This window comes from Acomys minous (genome assembly GCF_964271855.1).
Source record: "Acomys minous genome assembly, chromosome: 6".
NCBI classification, from domain to species: domain Eukaryota; kingdom Metazoa; phylum Chordata; class Mammalia; order Rodentia; family Muridae; genus Acomys; species Acomys minous.
This window is the reverse complement of record NC_140487.1, coordinates 111,898,051-111,912,059: the sequence shown is the minus strand read 5'-3', so window position 1 is coordinate 111,912,059 and position 14,009 is coordinate 111,898,051. Positions and strand designations below refer to the sequence as shown.

Sequence of the window (14,009 nt, the reverse complement as noted above, 5' to 3'; positions counted from 1 at the left end):
AGCATTATGGAGGAGCCAGGCGGCAAGTGGAAGAAAGGTCTTGAGGTAGAAATCCCTCCCTCAGGGTTAAATGAGTTCCCTGGATCAGTGGGACAGTTCACTTTATAGTTAGACAGAGCCTTGTGCCCCATGGTACTTAGCATTTCCTCCAATTAAACACACCAGCACTATCTCCCCACCTCCACAGAGAGTATTCCCAAAAATGCCTCCTATGGAGAACCGGTGGTTTATAAACAGGATGATGCTGCAGCTGGTTTCCTAGGTCCTGCCCTCTGCAGACATGACTAATTGACTGCAGAGCTCTTTTCTTCAGAGACGGGACAGTACAGCCTCAGACTCTCAGGAGCACTCCAGGAACCTCTACTTCCCAGCTGCCACTTCACATCATGTTGAATTTGTGTCAACCTCCCAGGCCTGGCAAACCTTCATAAAGCTCTCAGTGACCAAATTTTTGTCCTCTACTCTTTCCAAGTACAATCTTACTGAAAGCAGACTTCAAAGACGTTCCTCTGAAGCCGGGCGTGGTGGCGCGTGCCTTTAATCCCAGCATTTAGGAGGCAGAGGCAGGCGGATCGCTGTGAGTTCGAGGCCAGCCTGGTCTGCAAAGCGAGGTCAGGATAGCCAAGACTACACAGAGAAACCCTGTCTCGAAAAAAAAAAAAAAAAAAAAAAAAAAAAAAAAGGAAGAAGTGCATCTGACATTGTCCTACAAGCCAACGCCCTTAGTGTCCAGGCAGGCCAGCCCAGAATTCAGTGTGGCTCCTAGAATCCTTCCCACATCTCTCCATCCACCATTAGGTAACTTGCCAGTGGCTTTCCCTTGGGTATGTTTCTCCTGCTGCTCTGACCTTTGATCTCTCTTCTTCTGTACCCCAACTTGCATTCATTCCTTTTTTAAAAAAAAAGATTTATGTACTGTTTATACAGTATTCTGCCTACATGTGTGCCTGCATGCCAGGAGAGGGCGCCAGATCTCATTATAGATGGTTGTGAGCCAAGTGAAGGGGGCTCACATGGAAAATGTGGGATCCCCATCAACCAACCCCCTCTTGTCTCTCATCCCACATCCAAACACTGATAAAATCCCACTCCAGAACACATCTTCAGGGTACTCCTTTTTCTACCTCCATCACCATCAAAGTGATCCGGGCCATAGATTGTTCCAAAAAGCCTCCTGGCAGCTCTCTCTGTCTCTGCTCTGAGCCCCACAATCCATCCTGATGGAGCCACCAGAGCAAGCCTGGTGTCATTCCCAAGCCAGTGGCTCCAGGTCTATAGGGTCACGACTCACCCCTGCAGTCTGCTCCTGTGAACTCTGTCACAGTCCCTTGCCTCTGTCAGGTTGCCTTCACACACCTAGGGCCCTTGACTAGGCATGGCCCCAACACCTGCATAACCACTCCCGAACCTCTTACTGTACGTACAGCCTCGGCTGGCCTTGGGTTTACAGCAATCCTCCTTTCGGTTTGTTTGTTTTTCAAGACAGGTTATCTCTGTATATCCCTGGCTGTTCTTAACGGAGTTCAACTTGACGGTAGAGTAATGGAGTGACAGTGACTTGTCAGCAGTCAGACCTGAAAGTCCTAGCATTTGGAGGTAACGTGGTATAGGAGGTTTCTCCCTTTCTCCTGCCTCAGGATTCTCCAGCTGAGCTGAGAGCCCCCCCCACCCCCAATCCCTTTGGCTTTCTACCCACAGCCTTTTTAGAGAGGTAGGTGGAGCCCCCCTCCCACCTCCCCCCAGCTCCGCCCCCTAATCCCCCCCCCCCCCCCCCCCCCCGCAATGAGCAAGGCCCTTTCTCCTTTACCTTTCCACCGCCGGCGGCATTTTTGGAGAGGAGGTGGTGGATGACCTGGAATCTACAGAGTCTCTCCTGAAAGACACAAAATTGAAGATGTCGCTGCCTTGTAGGCTGGCAGCCGCACTGCTTCCTGGGAGAGGAAACCCTAGCACAAGGCCTGCTGGGTGGAGGATGAGGGAGACTGCCTGGGCTGCAGCTGCCAGGAAACAGGAGATTCCCTAGGTGCCCGCTAGTCCTTCCCGTCCACCCCACCTGACAGCAGTACAAGGAGGAAACAGATCTCCTCAGAAATGCTGCCTTCCTGCTGCCCCATAATGACGAGATCCTCTCCTGAAAGCCCTCAGCAGGCCCCTCTCCCTGCTGTCAGGTAGGCTTTGGCTGGCTAGGTTCCAGGGTTGGCACTTGTATCTGGAGCTGGAGAGACTGAGATGGCCTCCAGCCACCCCTACAGGCTGCTTAGGAGGTTGGGAGCCACACATAGGCTTGGGAGATAGAAGAGTTGAGTTCAAGTGGAGAGTGAAAACAAACAAGGGACAAGATCAAGTGTGTGTGTAGGGGAGGGGCTGGTGAGATGGCTCAGAGGTTAGGAGCACTGCCTGCTCTTCCAAACGTCCTGGGTTCATCCAAAGGTCCTGAGTTCAATTCTCAGCAACCACATGGAGGCTTGCCACCATCTATAATGAGATCTGGTGCCCTCTTCTGGCCTGCATGCAGGCAAAACACTGCATACTTAAATAAAAAATAAATCTTAAAAAAAAAAAAAAAAAAGATCAGGTGTGTGCTGTGCCCAAAGTCTTATAAGAAAACAATGTTCGGGCTGGAGAGATGGCTCAGCAGTTAAGAGCACTGACTGCTCTTCCAGAGGTCCTGAGTTCAATTCCCAGCAACCACATGGTGGCTCACAACCATCTATAATGTGATCTAATGTGCACTGTATACGTAATAAATAATAAATCAAATCTTTAAAAAAGAAAGAAAGAAAGAAAGAAAACAATGTTCAGGAGGGAAAAAAAATCCAGAGAGAAAATCCATCTAATCCTGTAACCACTGTGCTGTTAAGTATGATGAGGTTAGAGGTTTAAAAAAAAAATCTTTGCTTTCCAAAATGCACCGAGCAACTTCTCGTGGTCTCTAAGACACTGCTTCCTTTCGCTGTTTTTGTTTCTTTGTTTGTTTGTTTATAAAATTCCTGTTGGTAAGCTGCAGCTCCACTCTCATCTTACCTAGCTCTAATCTCACAGCTCACATCTTCTTAGTGCACTGCATAACTTCCTTCTTTATCGTATTTATTAGGCAACAGCTTATGACGTGACAGTTATATAAAAGCACTGTTGTGTGAGGTCTTGTCTGGGCTGGACCTCAGTGGCAGAGTAGCTTGCCTAGCATGAGTAAGGCCCTGGGTTACAGCCCCCAGCACTGTGAAGAGAGGTGACAAGGGACAGGGAAGACAGGAGAGGGAGGCAGGAGATGGAAAAGGGGATGTGTGAGAGAAAGAGGGGAGAGGAGGGAGATGCCAAGCCTGATGACCCAAGTTTCATACCCTGAACCCACGCCATGGAAGGACAGAACTGCCCCCTATAAGTTGAAGCTGTCCCCTGTCCTACACACACACACTTTTAAATATTTTCAAGACAGGGTTTCTCTATGTAGCCTGGGCTGTCCTGGACTCACTTTGTAGACCAGGCTGGCCTCAAACTCACAGCGATCCGCCTGCCTCTGCCTCCCAAGCGCTGGGATTAAAGGTGTGCGCCACCACCGCCTGGCTCAGAAGATTTACTTTTTAAAAAAAAAATTATTTTGAAATGGGCGCTCACTATGTCACTCAGGCTGACCTCCAACTTCTCTCAAGCTATCCTCCTGCCTCAGCTTCCCCAATGGCTTATCTATGTGTCCGTTGAAATCTTTAATCTACCACGATAAATGAGGCATTTGTGTCCTATCCAAGACACACAGGCTTTGAGAAACACCCCCTAAGGTGGGCAAAGGGAATGGGCGTGGTGTGGAGACCACCACACTCTGTTGCTCTCTGCAGAGGAAGAGATCCAGCCCTACCCCTACATAACAACTATGGGATCAGGAAAGTCCTTACTCCCAGAATCCTCTGCTTCCTGGTGGCAGTAACGCAAATGCTGAGTAAACACTGAATCAATGACTTCTTTTTCTCAATGGACCAAGTCCTGGGCCCACTGGCTCCACAGACCTGACGAAAGTGGGATGTGGGCTGTGTTAGCAGACAGCATCACTGCCAGTGCAAATGACTTGGTTCATAAAGTGTCTAGACAGGAAAGGCTACGAACACACTACAGAGCATTAGTGAAGAGCTGCAGCTTCCAAGCAGTGGATCTTGTCAGTGTGACTGCTCTTTGGTGTGGTGCTGGGGACATGGGGGTCCCTCTAAGCAGGGGTTCTCTCCCACCATAGTCTTCTTTCTTTGCATCTGAGGGGTCAGCTAAGAGCTGTGCAGTCTCCTACGAGAACCCCACTTGCTTTTTGAGGCCGTGAGCTTGCTATGTTGCCTAGGCTGGCCACAAACCCAGGATCCTACCACTCGAGTGCTGTGTTTACAGTCATGTGCCACTGTGCCTGGCTCCTGTGAGTGTCTCAAGGCTGAGAAACGCCAGGGTGCACGGCTGGCATGCTTCCCAGCCCTTCACCTTCCTAGGTGAAGCCAGCGCCATGTGAGTTAGTCAGATTGAGCCTTAGACCCCAGGGTGAGCATCGGAGAAGACATCAACGTCTACCTCTGGCACTGTACATCTTCCAGAAATTCTCTAAGCAGCTGCTGGTAGAGAATGTGAAAGGCACGAGCCGCTCTTCTCTCCAGCCCAGGAAAAAAAGTACCTGCTTTTAGGCTCTTCCCCTCCTTTCTTCCGCGGTGGAGAAAGACCTGCTTCTGGCTTCCAGTCTGTAGAGCCGAGCCCTTTTTCTTTCTTCTTTGCTTTTTCTCTTTCTCCTTTGGTGGATGCAGGGGAGTCTGAAAATGAAAGCGTGGCATTGTCTCCCCGACTCGTGCCTTCTCAGCACAGCCCTGTGTAACTTTGGTCCCTGGGGGATAAAAGGCCCGGACTTGGGGGGACAGCTGGGGGACATCAGACACATGCATGCGCACATACACACATACATACATACGCATGGGCACACATAAGCATGCATATACACACATATGTGTGAACACAGGAATGCACACACATGAATACATGTGCATACATGCACACACACACACAAGTGCATGCACACATGGAGATGCATATATAACATTGCACCTCACGTGGGAACATGAACATAGCAGTATACCCATCTATGTAGAGTCAGGCAATGTGCACATACATGCACACAAACAGAAACATATAGACACATACTAGAAAAGTTATATGCTACATGTAGAGCTTACACCTGTGCACACAACATCGTGAACTGTGTGATCTAGGGCCCACATGCCACTTATTAAACAATTCAATGGTATAAGCTGAGAGCCTATTATCAGCAGACATGGCTTCTCCCATATGCTGGGAGGAAGCTCCATCTCCCATCAGCCTTGCCCCCTCTCACCCAGCAGCCTCTTCCAGTTTTTAATGAGAACTTTGGCCAAGGATACCGCCTCCTTGTCTGAGCAGTGCTTTCGAACTCCATTGACGGCAACTCCAATCCTGGTGGTCTGTGAGGAAAGGATTAAGGGAGCTGACCCACAGGGCCAGCCACTCACCCACAGGACTGGCCACTCTTACTGAAAGGAGCCACTCCAACCTAGACCTCTCCAGGGTATTTGTCCTGACCCTAGGCGGAGACCATTACCTTGCTCCGTCATCTGTCCTAGAACTTGGCCCTGATCTGCCACCCTGCTTGAGACCCAAGCCTATACAGATAGGCAGCTTTAGTGGGGTGGGGTGGGTGTAGGCTGTAGTTAGGACTCTGTACCATTCTCAGTTACTTTGAGAAAAAGTCTTAACTTAGGCCCTCCTCTGGCTACCACATCTTTTGATCTGTGCTTATCTTTTGGGGCCAGAAGTCTCTGGTAAAGTTTGGGGGTATGTGGGAACTCTAAGGAGGATTTGAAAGCTGGGGATCTTCTCCCTGACCCTGGGCCATGGGCCATTTGGATCCCACAGGCCTTAGGCTTTGTATAAAGATCCAAGGGAAGCACCTTCTCCTGAAACCCAAGGACCCTGGCCCCCTGAGCCTGAGAGAGAACCTATCTTCAAGAGATGCTCCCAGCGCCCTCAAGTCTATGTGGACATCTCAGCCCTAGGGCCCCCTTCCCCACCCCCGCATCAGAAACATCCCCCGGGGTCTTTCCCTCCCACAGAGGTACTACCCCAAGAGCCCCCACACACACCTGCAGCAACTGGATGGACATCTGACAACTGTTCAGCTTCTTCAGAAGGTCGAGGGCCCCTTCCTGTGGGAAGACACAAGAAGAGCTCTGAGACACAGGTGTTGCCCCCCGGCCTCTCCCTGATTGCCATGAAGTCTGGGGAGAGCAGACAGATGTGTGGTCCAAGGGCAGATATGGGCACACAGAAGTAGAGCGAAGGGAAAGGTTCTGCCTCCTTTCCTGCAGCAATTGGCAAGCTGCACCTCCCACCAGCTCCCACCAGCCTTTCCCTCTGCTTCTATTTCTGCCCAGCATGTCTCTGTCTTGTGTTTGCCTCACAATGGAGTCACTACCTGGCTTACCGCTGGGTACCTGAAACTTCCTCTCTCTGTATCTCCCTTCCTCCCTCCTTCCCCCCCCCCACTCTCTCTCAGATTTATTTATTATGCATACAGTGCTCTGGCTGCACATACACCTGCAGGCCAGAAGAGGGCATCAGATCTTACTATAGATGGTTGTGAACCACCATGTGGTTGCTGGGAATCGAACTCAGGACCTCTGGAAGAGCAGCCAGTGCTCTTAACCTCTGAGCCATCTCTCCAGCCCCTGAGCCCCCGCCTTTTTTTGTTTGTTTGTTTGTTTTTTGTTTTTTGTTTTTTGTTTTTGTTTTTCGAGACAGGGTTTCTTTGTGTTCGCCTTGGCTGTCCTAGAACTCTCTTTGTAGACCAGGCTGGCCTCAAACTCACAGAGATCCGACTGCCTCTGCCTCCTCAGTGCTGGAACTAAAGTTGTGCACATCATGCCCAGCCTCTCTGTATCTCTTTCTCTCCCCTACTGTGAGCTTCCCAGGGCAAAGACTAAGCTTTTTGCTTATTTTGTTTGACACACACATGTGTGCATGCCTGCGGGCATGTGTGCATACGTGTGTGCATCATGTTGCCTAGGCTAGCTCGGAACTCTTGGATCTTCCCACCTCAGCCTCCCAAGCAGCTGGGATTTTATTTGTTTGGTGTTTTTGAGACAGGGTCTCTCTGTGTATCCTTGACTGTCCTGGACTCGCTTTGTAGGCCAGGTTAACCTCGAACTCACAGCGATCCGCCTGCCTCTGCCTCCCAAACGCTGGTATTAAAGGTGTGCGCCACCAGCGCCCGGCTGCAGCTGGGATTTTATAAGCTCGTGCTTCTGTCCGGCTTTCAGATCAGCTTTATTGACATATAACTGACAATGCGTGCAATGTACTGTTGTGTACAGCTGAATGAATTTTTTTCTTTTTTTTTTTTTGCACATATATCTCAATGTGGTGTTCGTGTATATGTTCACACGTGCTTGGGTATACGTGCACATGTGTGTGGAGGCTAGGCCAGAGGTTGACATCTGTTTTTCTCGGCACTCTGAACCTTATATAATGAACAAGGTTTCTCAACTGATCTCAGAGCTTGCCAATCTGGCTAGCTGGAGCTAATCAGCTTGGTCTGGGGCTCCCTTGTCTCCGCCTCCAGCACGTGCTCAGAGTTCAGCTGATGGGTGCTGGGGATTGAAGTCCAGCCTTCAAACTTAGCCAGCTAATTACGTGTGTGCATATGCATGATATAAACATTTTAATTAATTAGTTAATTAATTTTTGTTTGTTTGTTTGTGAGACAGTGTTTCTCTGTGTAACAGAGCCCTGGCTGTCCTCAATTCTAGACCAGGCTGGCATCAGACTCACAGAGACCCACCTGCCTCTGCCTCCCAAGTCCTAGGATTAAAGGTGTGCGCCACCACACCCGGCCCCTTTTAACTTATTTTAAATATGTTTTGTGTGCGCCCGCTACCTATGGAGGCCTATGGAGGTTAGAAGAGGGTACTGCGCCTCCCTGGAAATGGAGTTACAGATGGTTGTGAGTCATTATGTGGGTTCTAGGAACTGAACCGGGGTCTTCTGTAAGAACAGCTGGTGCTCTTAACCACGGAGTCATCTCTCCAGTCCCATTGTGTGTTTTAAATTATGTGTACGATTTACACATTTGTTTCTGTATGGATATGTGCACGTGAATGCAGGATGTCATATTCCCTGGACTTACAGTGTGAGCTGACCGTGTGGGTGCTGGAAACTGAACTCTCGCCCTCTGAAGGGCAGTATGCACTCTTTCTTTTCTTTTTCTTCAGTATGCATTCTTTTTTTTTAAAAGATTTTTATTTATTATTTATACAGTATCCTGCCCACACGTGTGCCTGCCCACCACAAGAAGGCACTAGATCTTATTATGGATGGCTGTAAGCTACCATGTGGTTGCTGGGAATTGAACTCGGGACCTTTGGAAGAGCTGACCATGCTCTTAAACCTCTGAGCCATCTCTCCAGCTCCAACTCTATTTTTGGTTTTTCAAGACAGCGTTTCTCCCTATAGCCTTGGCTGTCCTGGAACTCACTCTGGAGACCAGACTGACCTCAAACTCAGAGGTCTGCCTGCCTCTGCGTCCTGAGCGCTGGGATTAAAGGCATGCGCCACCACCGCCCGGCTGAGAAACTCTCTCAACAGGTCCTAGGGCTCAACCATTAGGCTAAGCTGGCTGGAAAGTCTGGTACTGGGCTTGAACTCAGGTCCTCATGTTTGTATATCAAACACTTTAACAACAGTCCTTTGGGGGCTGGAGAAATGGCTCAGAGGTTAAGAGCACTGTCTGCTTTTCCAAATATCCTGAGTTCAATTCCCAGCAACCACATGGTGACTCACAACCATCTGTAATGAGATCTGGTGTCTTCTTGTGGTGGGCAGGCACACGTGTGGGCAGAATACTGTATAAATAATAATAATAAATATATCTTTTAAAAAAACAGTCCTTTCACTTTGTGGGCCTTTTTGTTTTCTTTGCTTGTTTAAGACAGGGTCTCTCCTTGTAGCCCTGGCTGTCCTGGAACTTGCAATATCGACCACTCTGGTCTTGAACTCACAAAGATCCACCTGACTCTGCCTCCTAAAGGCTGAGATTAGAGGTGTGTGCCCAGCTCTAGACTTTGTATTCTTCTTCTTCTTTTTTTCCTTTTCTTTTTTTGTCTTTGTTTTTTGAGACATGGTTTCTCTGTGTAGCCCTGGCTCTCCTGGGCTCACCTTGTAGACCAGGCTGGCCTCGAACTCACAGAGATCTGCCTGCCTCTGCCTCCCAAGTGCTGGGATTAAAGTCATGCACCACCACACCTGGCTATATATTCTGTTTTTTTTTAAATAATTTATTTAATTTTATTTTAGAGTGAGGGTATCAGAGCCATTGGAATGGGAATTACAGATAGTTATGAGCTGCCATGTGGTGGCTGGGAATTGAACTCGGGTCGTTTGGAAGTATTCTAGTTTTTTTTAACAGAGTCTCAACATGTAGGTCAAGCTGGTCTTGAACTTGTGGGCTTCCTGCAATGGCTTCACAAATGCCAAGACTAAAAGCTTGTGCCGCCATGCCTGGCCATTTTAAATAAAAATAGGGTATGAGCCTCTTTTTTGTTTTCCTAGCTTACTGTTTCTGAGGTCCATCCAGATTGCCTCAGATCAACAGTCTCTTTTTGTTCCTGGGTAGTTTTCTGTGATGCGTATCTACCTATCCAACAGAATAAAATACTTAGAAAGTTCCTAGCACACAGTAAGAACTCAGTGGGATGGAACTTTTGGGTTGTTTCAAGGTGGGACCACCACAAAGACAGCTCCTATGAGCATTCGCCTTCACTCTTTGGGATTTGTTTGCAAACAAGGTCTTCCTAGCTCAGGCTGGCCTTAAACTTGTGCTCCTCCCGCCTCAGTTTCTAGGGTGCTGAGACCTGTTCTGCCCTCGCCTTTGAGTCTTTGTGTGGACAACTACTTTCATTCTGCTTGGGCAATGAGAATTGCTTTCCTCTAAGACCTTCAGGTTCTGTACGAGGGCCAGTTGCTCTCTGAGTAAACGCAAGAATGAATGAAACAGGGACGGGAGAGGTTGCTCAGTGGCTAGAGCACTTGCTGCTTTTTAAAGGGAACTCAGTTCCCAGCACTGATATGGTGGCTCATAGCCACTGTAACTCCAGTTTGAGGGGATCCAACGCCTTCTTCTGGTCTCCTCAAGCACCAGCCATATGGCGCACGCGCGCGCGCGCGCACACACACACACACACACACACGCGCGCGCACATACACACACACACACACGCACACACATGCGCGCGCGCACACACCCCTCAGGCAAAATTCCCACTTCATAGAATATATATATTCCCCCCCCCCCTTTCCCGAGATAAGGTTTCTCTGTGTAGCCTTGGCTGTGCTGTCTTAGACTCACTTTGTAGACCAGGCTGGCCTTGAACTCACAGCAATCTGCCTGCCTCTGCCTCCCGAGTGCTGGGACTAAAGGCGTGTGCCACCACAGCTGGCTCCAAAAATAAATATTTTTAAGAGCAAATAAAGTAAAAGGAAGGTTGAGGGGCTGGGGAGACGGCTCCATGGTTAAGAGCACTGGCTACTCTTCCAAAGGACTCAAGTTCAATTCCCAGCAACCACATGGCAGCTCACCACAGTCTGTAACTCCAATTCCAGGGAAACTGACACCCTTACACAGACATGCATGCAATATACATGAAATAAAAATAAAATTAAAATTAAAAAAAAAAAAAGAAGGCAGGATGAGGAGAGAAAGAAGGAAGCTTAGAGTTGAAAGTCTTATTTGCCAGGTCCTAAAAACACCTTCATCCCATTTTAGCCTTCTCTTTCGGGCACCTGCTTCCTAGAAGCCAAACAGCCCTGATGCCTCTCAGCTTTTTTTGGCTAAGATCAAGTTTAGTGTCTCGAGGCCAGCCCTGGCTATCTTGAGATTATCTCTCTGAGGTACGCGAACAACCTACGTCCTATATGTCCCTTTCCTTGTTCTGGCTACCAGACTCCCCTTGCCAGGACCTGGATCACATCCTACGAGCCGCCCTCCACTCAGCCCTGAGGTTCACAGTGTTCCAGAATGGCCCCACAGGCGGGAGTATAGGCGCACAGCCCCATGCTTAATGTCACCGAAAGGCTTACCACGTGTTGGGAACGCTTCTAAGTCCTGACCTGCACTGACTTCTCACGAACAGGGGATGGGAAGGCGGTTCAGCGTGTGCTTAGCACGCACGAGGCTTAGATGCCGGTCCCCTGCACCCTGCAAACCCAGGGTGATAGCTCACAACCGGCATCTCAGCTCTCGGGAGGTGGAGGCAAGAAAGAGCGGAACTTCAAGGTCATTCTCAGCTACAGTTTGAGGCAGGCATGCTATATTTAAGAGACTCTGTCTCCTCTTTCCGCCATCTTGGCGCCTGTGGAGGCCTGCTGGGAACAGGACTTCTAAAACGCGACTATGTCTGGAAGGCTGTGGTGCAAAGTCATTTCTGCTGGCTACAAACGAGGTCTCCGGAACCAAAGAGAGCACACAGCTCTTCTTAAAACTGAAGGTGTTTATGCCCGGGATGAAACTGAATTCTGCTTAGGCAAGAGCTGTACTTATGTATATAAAGCAAAAAAACAACACAGTGACTCCTGGAGGCAAACCAAACCAAACCAGAGTGATCTGGGGAAAAGTAACTCGGGCCCATGGAAACAGCGGCATGGTTCATGCCAAATTCTGAAGCAACCTTCCTGAGAAGGCCATTGGACAAAGAATCCATGTGATGCTGTACCCTTCTTGGATTTAAACTAATGAAAAGTAAATAATAAAAGTGGAAGGAAAAAAAAAAGGACCCCGTCTCAAGACAAGCAAACCAACAAACAACTCATCTCTCAGAAGGCCTCTAGGAAATGGGCCCTAGTAACTATTCCACAGAATTATTAACCCATTTCATGGAAGAGGAAACCAAGAAGCTTTGTAAAGAGCTGGTCTGGATTGAACACTGGGCTTGGAGCTTCACATACTATGTCAAGACACAGATCTGCCAATATGCACAGGGTCACGGAATCCCAGCACGAGACGGTGGAGACCCTGCCTGGCGCATACTGTTAGCCCGTTCTCAAAGAGAAACCTTTCCATCCCCCCACCCCTGCCAGATTCACAGCATTGCTGGTTTCTGTGCTACCAGCATGTTGGTTTATTTATTTATTTATTTTTGAGACAAGGTTTCTCTGTGTAGCCTTGACTGTCCTGAACTAACTTTGTAGACTAAGCTGGCCTCGAATTCATAGCGATCCACCTGCCTCTGCCTTCCGAGGGCTGAGTAAAGGCTTGTGCCACCATGCCCAGCCGGCATGTTGTTCTTGAGCTGGGTTTCCCCTTACAGGTGTTTGTTGTATGCGTGTACATACGTGCACATGCCAAAGCCTACATGTGAAGGTCGGAGGACAACCCACTGAAGGCAGCTGTCTCCTTTCTCTGCTTGTTTTGATTTGGTTTGCTTCAGTTTGGTGTTTTGAGGTTGGTTTTTCTCTCTGAGTTGCCTTGGCTGTCCTGGAACTCACTCTATAGACTAGGTTGGCCTCAAACTCATGGAGATCCACCTGCCTCTACCTCCCCGGGTGCTGGCATTAAAGGAGTGCGCCACCCTGCCCAGTTCACCACATGTTCTGAATTCAGTTCACTAGGCTTAATGGAAAGCACCTTTATCTACTGAGCCGTTTTGCTGGCCCAAGGTTGAGAGAGAGAGAGAGACAGACAGACAGACAGGGGGCGGGGGTGGGGGGGTGATGGGGGGAGAGAATGTTCTATTTGCATGTACACCTACATGCCAGAAGAGGGCATCAGATCACATTATAGATGGTTGTGAGGCACCATGTGGTTGCTGGGAATTGAACTCAGGACTTCTGGAAGAGCAGCCAGTGCTCTTAACCTCTTAGCTATCTCTCCAGCACCCCCCCCCCCTTTAAAAATTCCTGACCCCCTGAAAGTGTATGGGCAGGGAAGACACTAAGCAAGCTATGCAAGGAGGTCCCCCCCCCCTTTTTAAATTTTCTTTTGGTTTTTCAAGACAGGGTTTCTCTGTGTAGTCCTGGCTGTCCTGGACTCACTTTGTAGACCAGGCTGGCCTCAAACTCACAAAGGCAAGGAGTTCCTTTTAATTATAAGCATATTAGTTTTTTTTTTTTAATGTCTATGTTTAAGTTTGCAAAATTCCCGACGATTCCAGGCAGCATTAAGTCGTTTGCTGTCCAGCCCTGAGTACATGTTTCTGTATGACTGGGTCACACTGGAGAGTACCACCACCCATGAGCTAGCTGTGTTACAGATAGGCTCATAAGCTGCATGCCAATCTTGCTGGATGTGCCCCTCTCACCGTGTGGCTAACAGTCTGTCTGGAGGAGTGAGGATGCGGCATCTGTTTGTCTCTGTGTGGTGATGTCTGAAGGTATAAGTGAGGCTGTTTGCTTTGCATTTCCCAGTAAAGCTGTGTTGTCCACTTTTGGGGTGTCTTTCTGCCTTAATGCAAACTGTCAGAGTACGGCGCGCGTGTCAGGCCTGTCCTATTAGTGTCGGGAGCCTCGTCTCACATGCAGTCAAGTAGAAGTTGGCTTGGTAGGTAGCATGTGTGTGTGGCTCTGCTGATGTGTTATCGTGTGTACGTACATGTGTGTGCACACCCGTGAGTCTCCTGCAAGCTATTTAGCTGGTGCAGGCTCACAGCATCTGACACAGCTCCAAGTCACTGAATAAACAAATTCCAGCCCTGGGCTGCAACGTGGAGGATCTGTCTTGTTGCAGGAAGTGTGCCTTCTTGGACTAACCACCACTGGGCGGGCCCACTTTCACTCTCGGTGTAGGCCAGCCTTCCTCAGGCAGAAAGCCAGAGCTCTGTGCCTTCCCAAACCCTGCTAGAGTCCAGGCACATTAGCCCTGTAAGAAAGCTGTGGCTTTCCTGGAGATAGTGCTGGGACTTCCGTGGGACTCCCTGGCCCCCACCCACCCACCCATGAGGCACTATTTCCTCTTCCCATTTCACAGAAGA

The 14,009-nt window shown here is 49.1% G+C and overlaps 1 protein-coding gene, 1 long non-coding RNA gene and 1 pseudogene across 3 annotated transcripts in view; 2 read left to right on the top strand and 1 right to left on the bottom strand.

Moving 5' to 3' along the window:
* LOC311601058 overlaps window positions 1-14,009 on the top strand; it is a 403,201-nt gene that overhangs the window by 39,738 nt on the left and 349,454 nt on the right. The window lies entirely within an intron of this gene.
* Window positions 1-14,009, bottom strand: part of TCEA3 (transcription elongation factor A3) — a 37,164-nt gene that overhangs the window by 21,004 nt on the left and 2,151 nt on the right. Inside the window, exons 2-5 of the mRNA XM_084788343.1 lie at window positions 6,135-6,197; window positions 5,351-5,456; window positions 4,643-4,775; window positions 1,808-1,873 (exon numbers count right to left, since the gene is read on the bottom strand). Coding sequence (XP_084644469.1) covers window positions 1,808-1,873; window positions 4,643-4,775; window positions 5,351-5,456; window positions 6,135-6,197 — 368 coding nt within the window. The remainder of the gene's footprint in view (window positions 1-1,807; window positions 1,874-4,642; window positions 4,776-5,350; window positions 5,457-6,134; window positions 6,198-14,009) is intronic.
* Window positions 11,332-11,804, top strand: LOC311599285 (large ribosomal subunit protein eL33-like; annotated as a pseudogene). The gene has a single exon. The product of its transcript is annotated as a large ribosomal subunit protein eL33-like (transcript).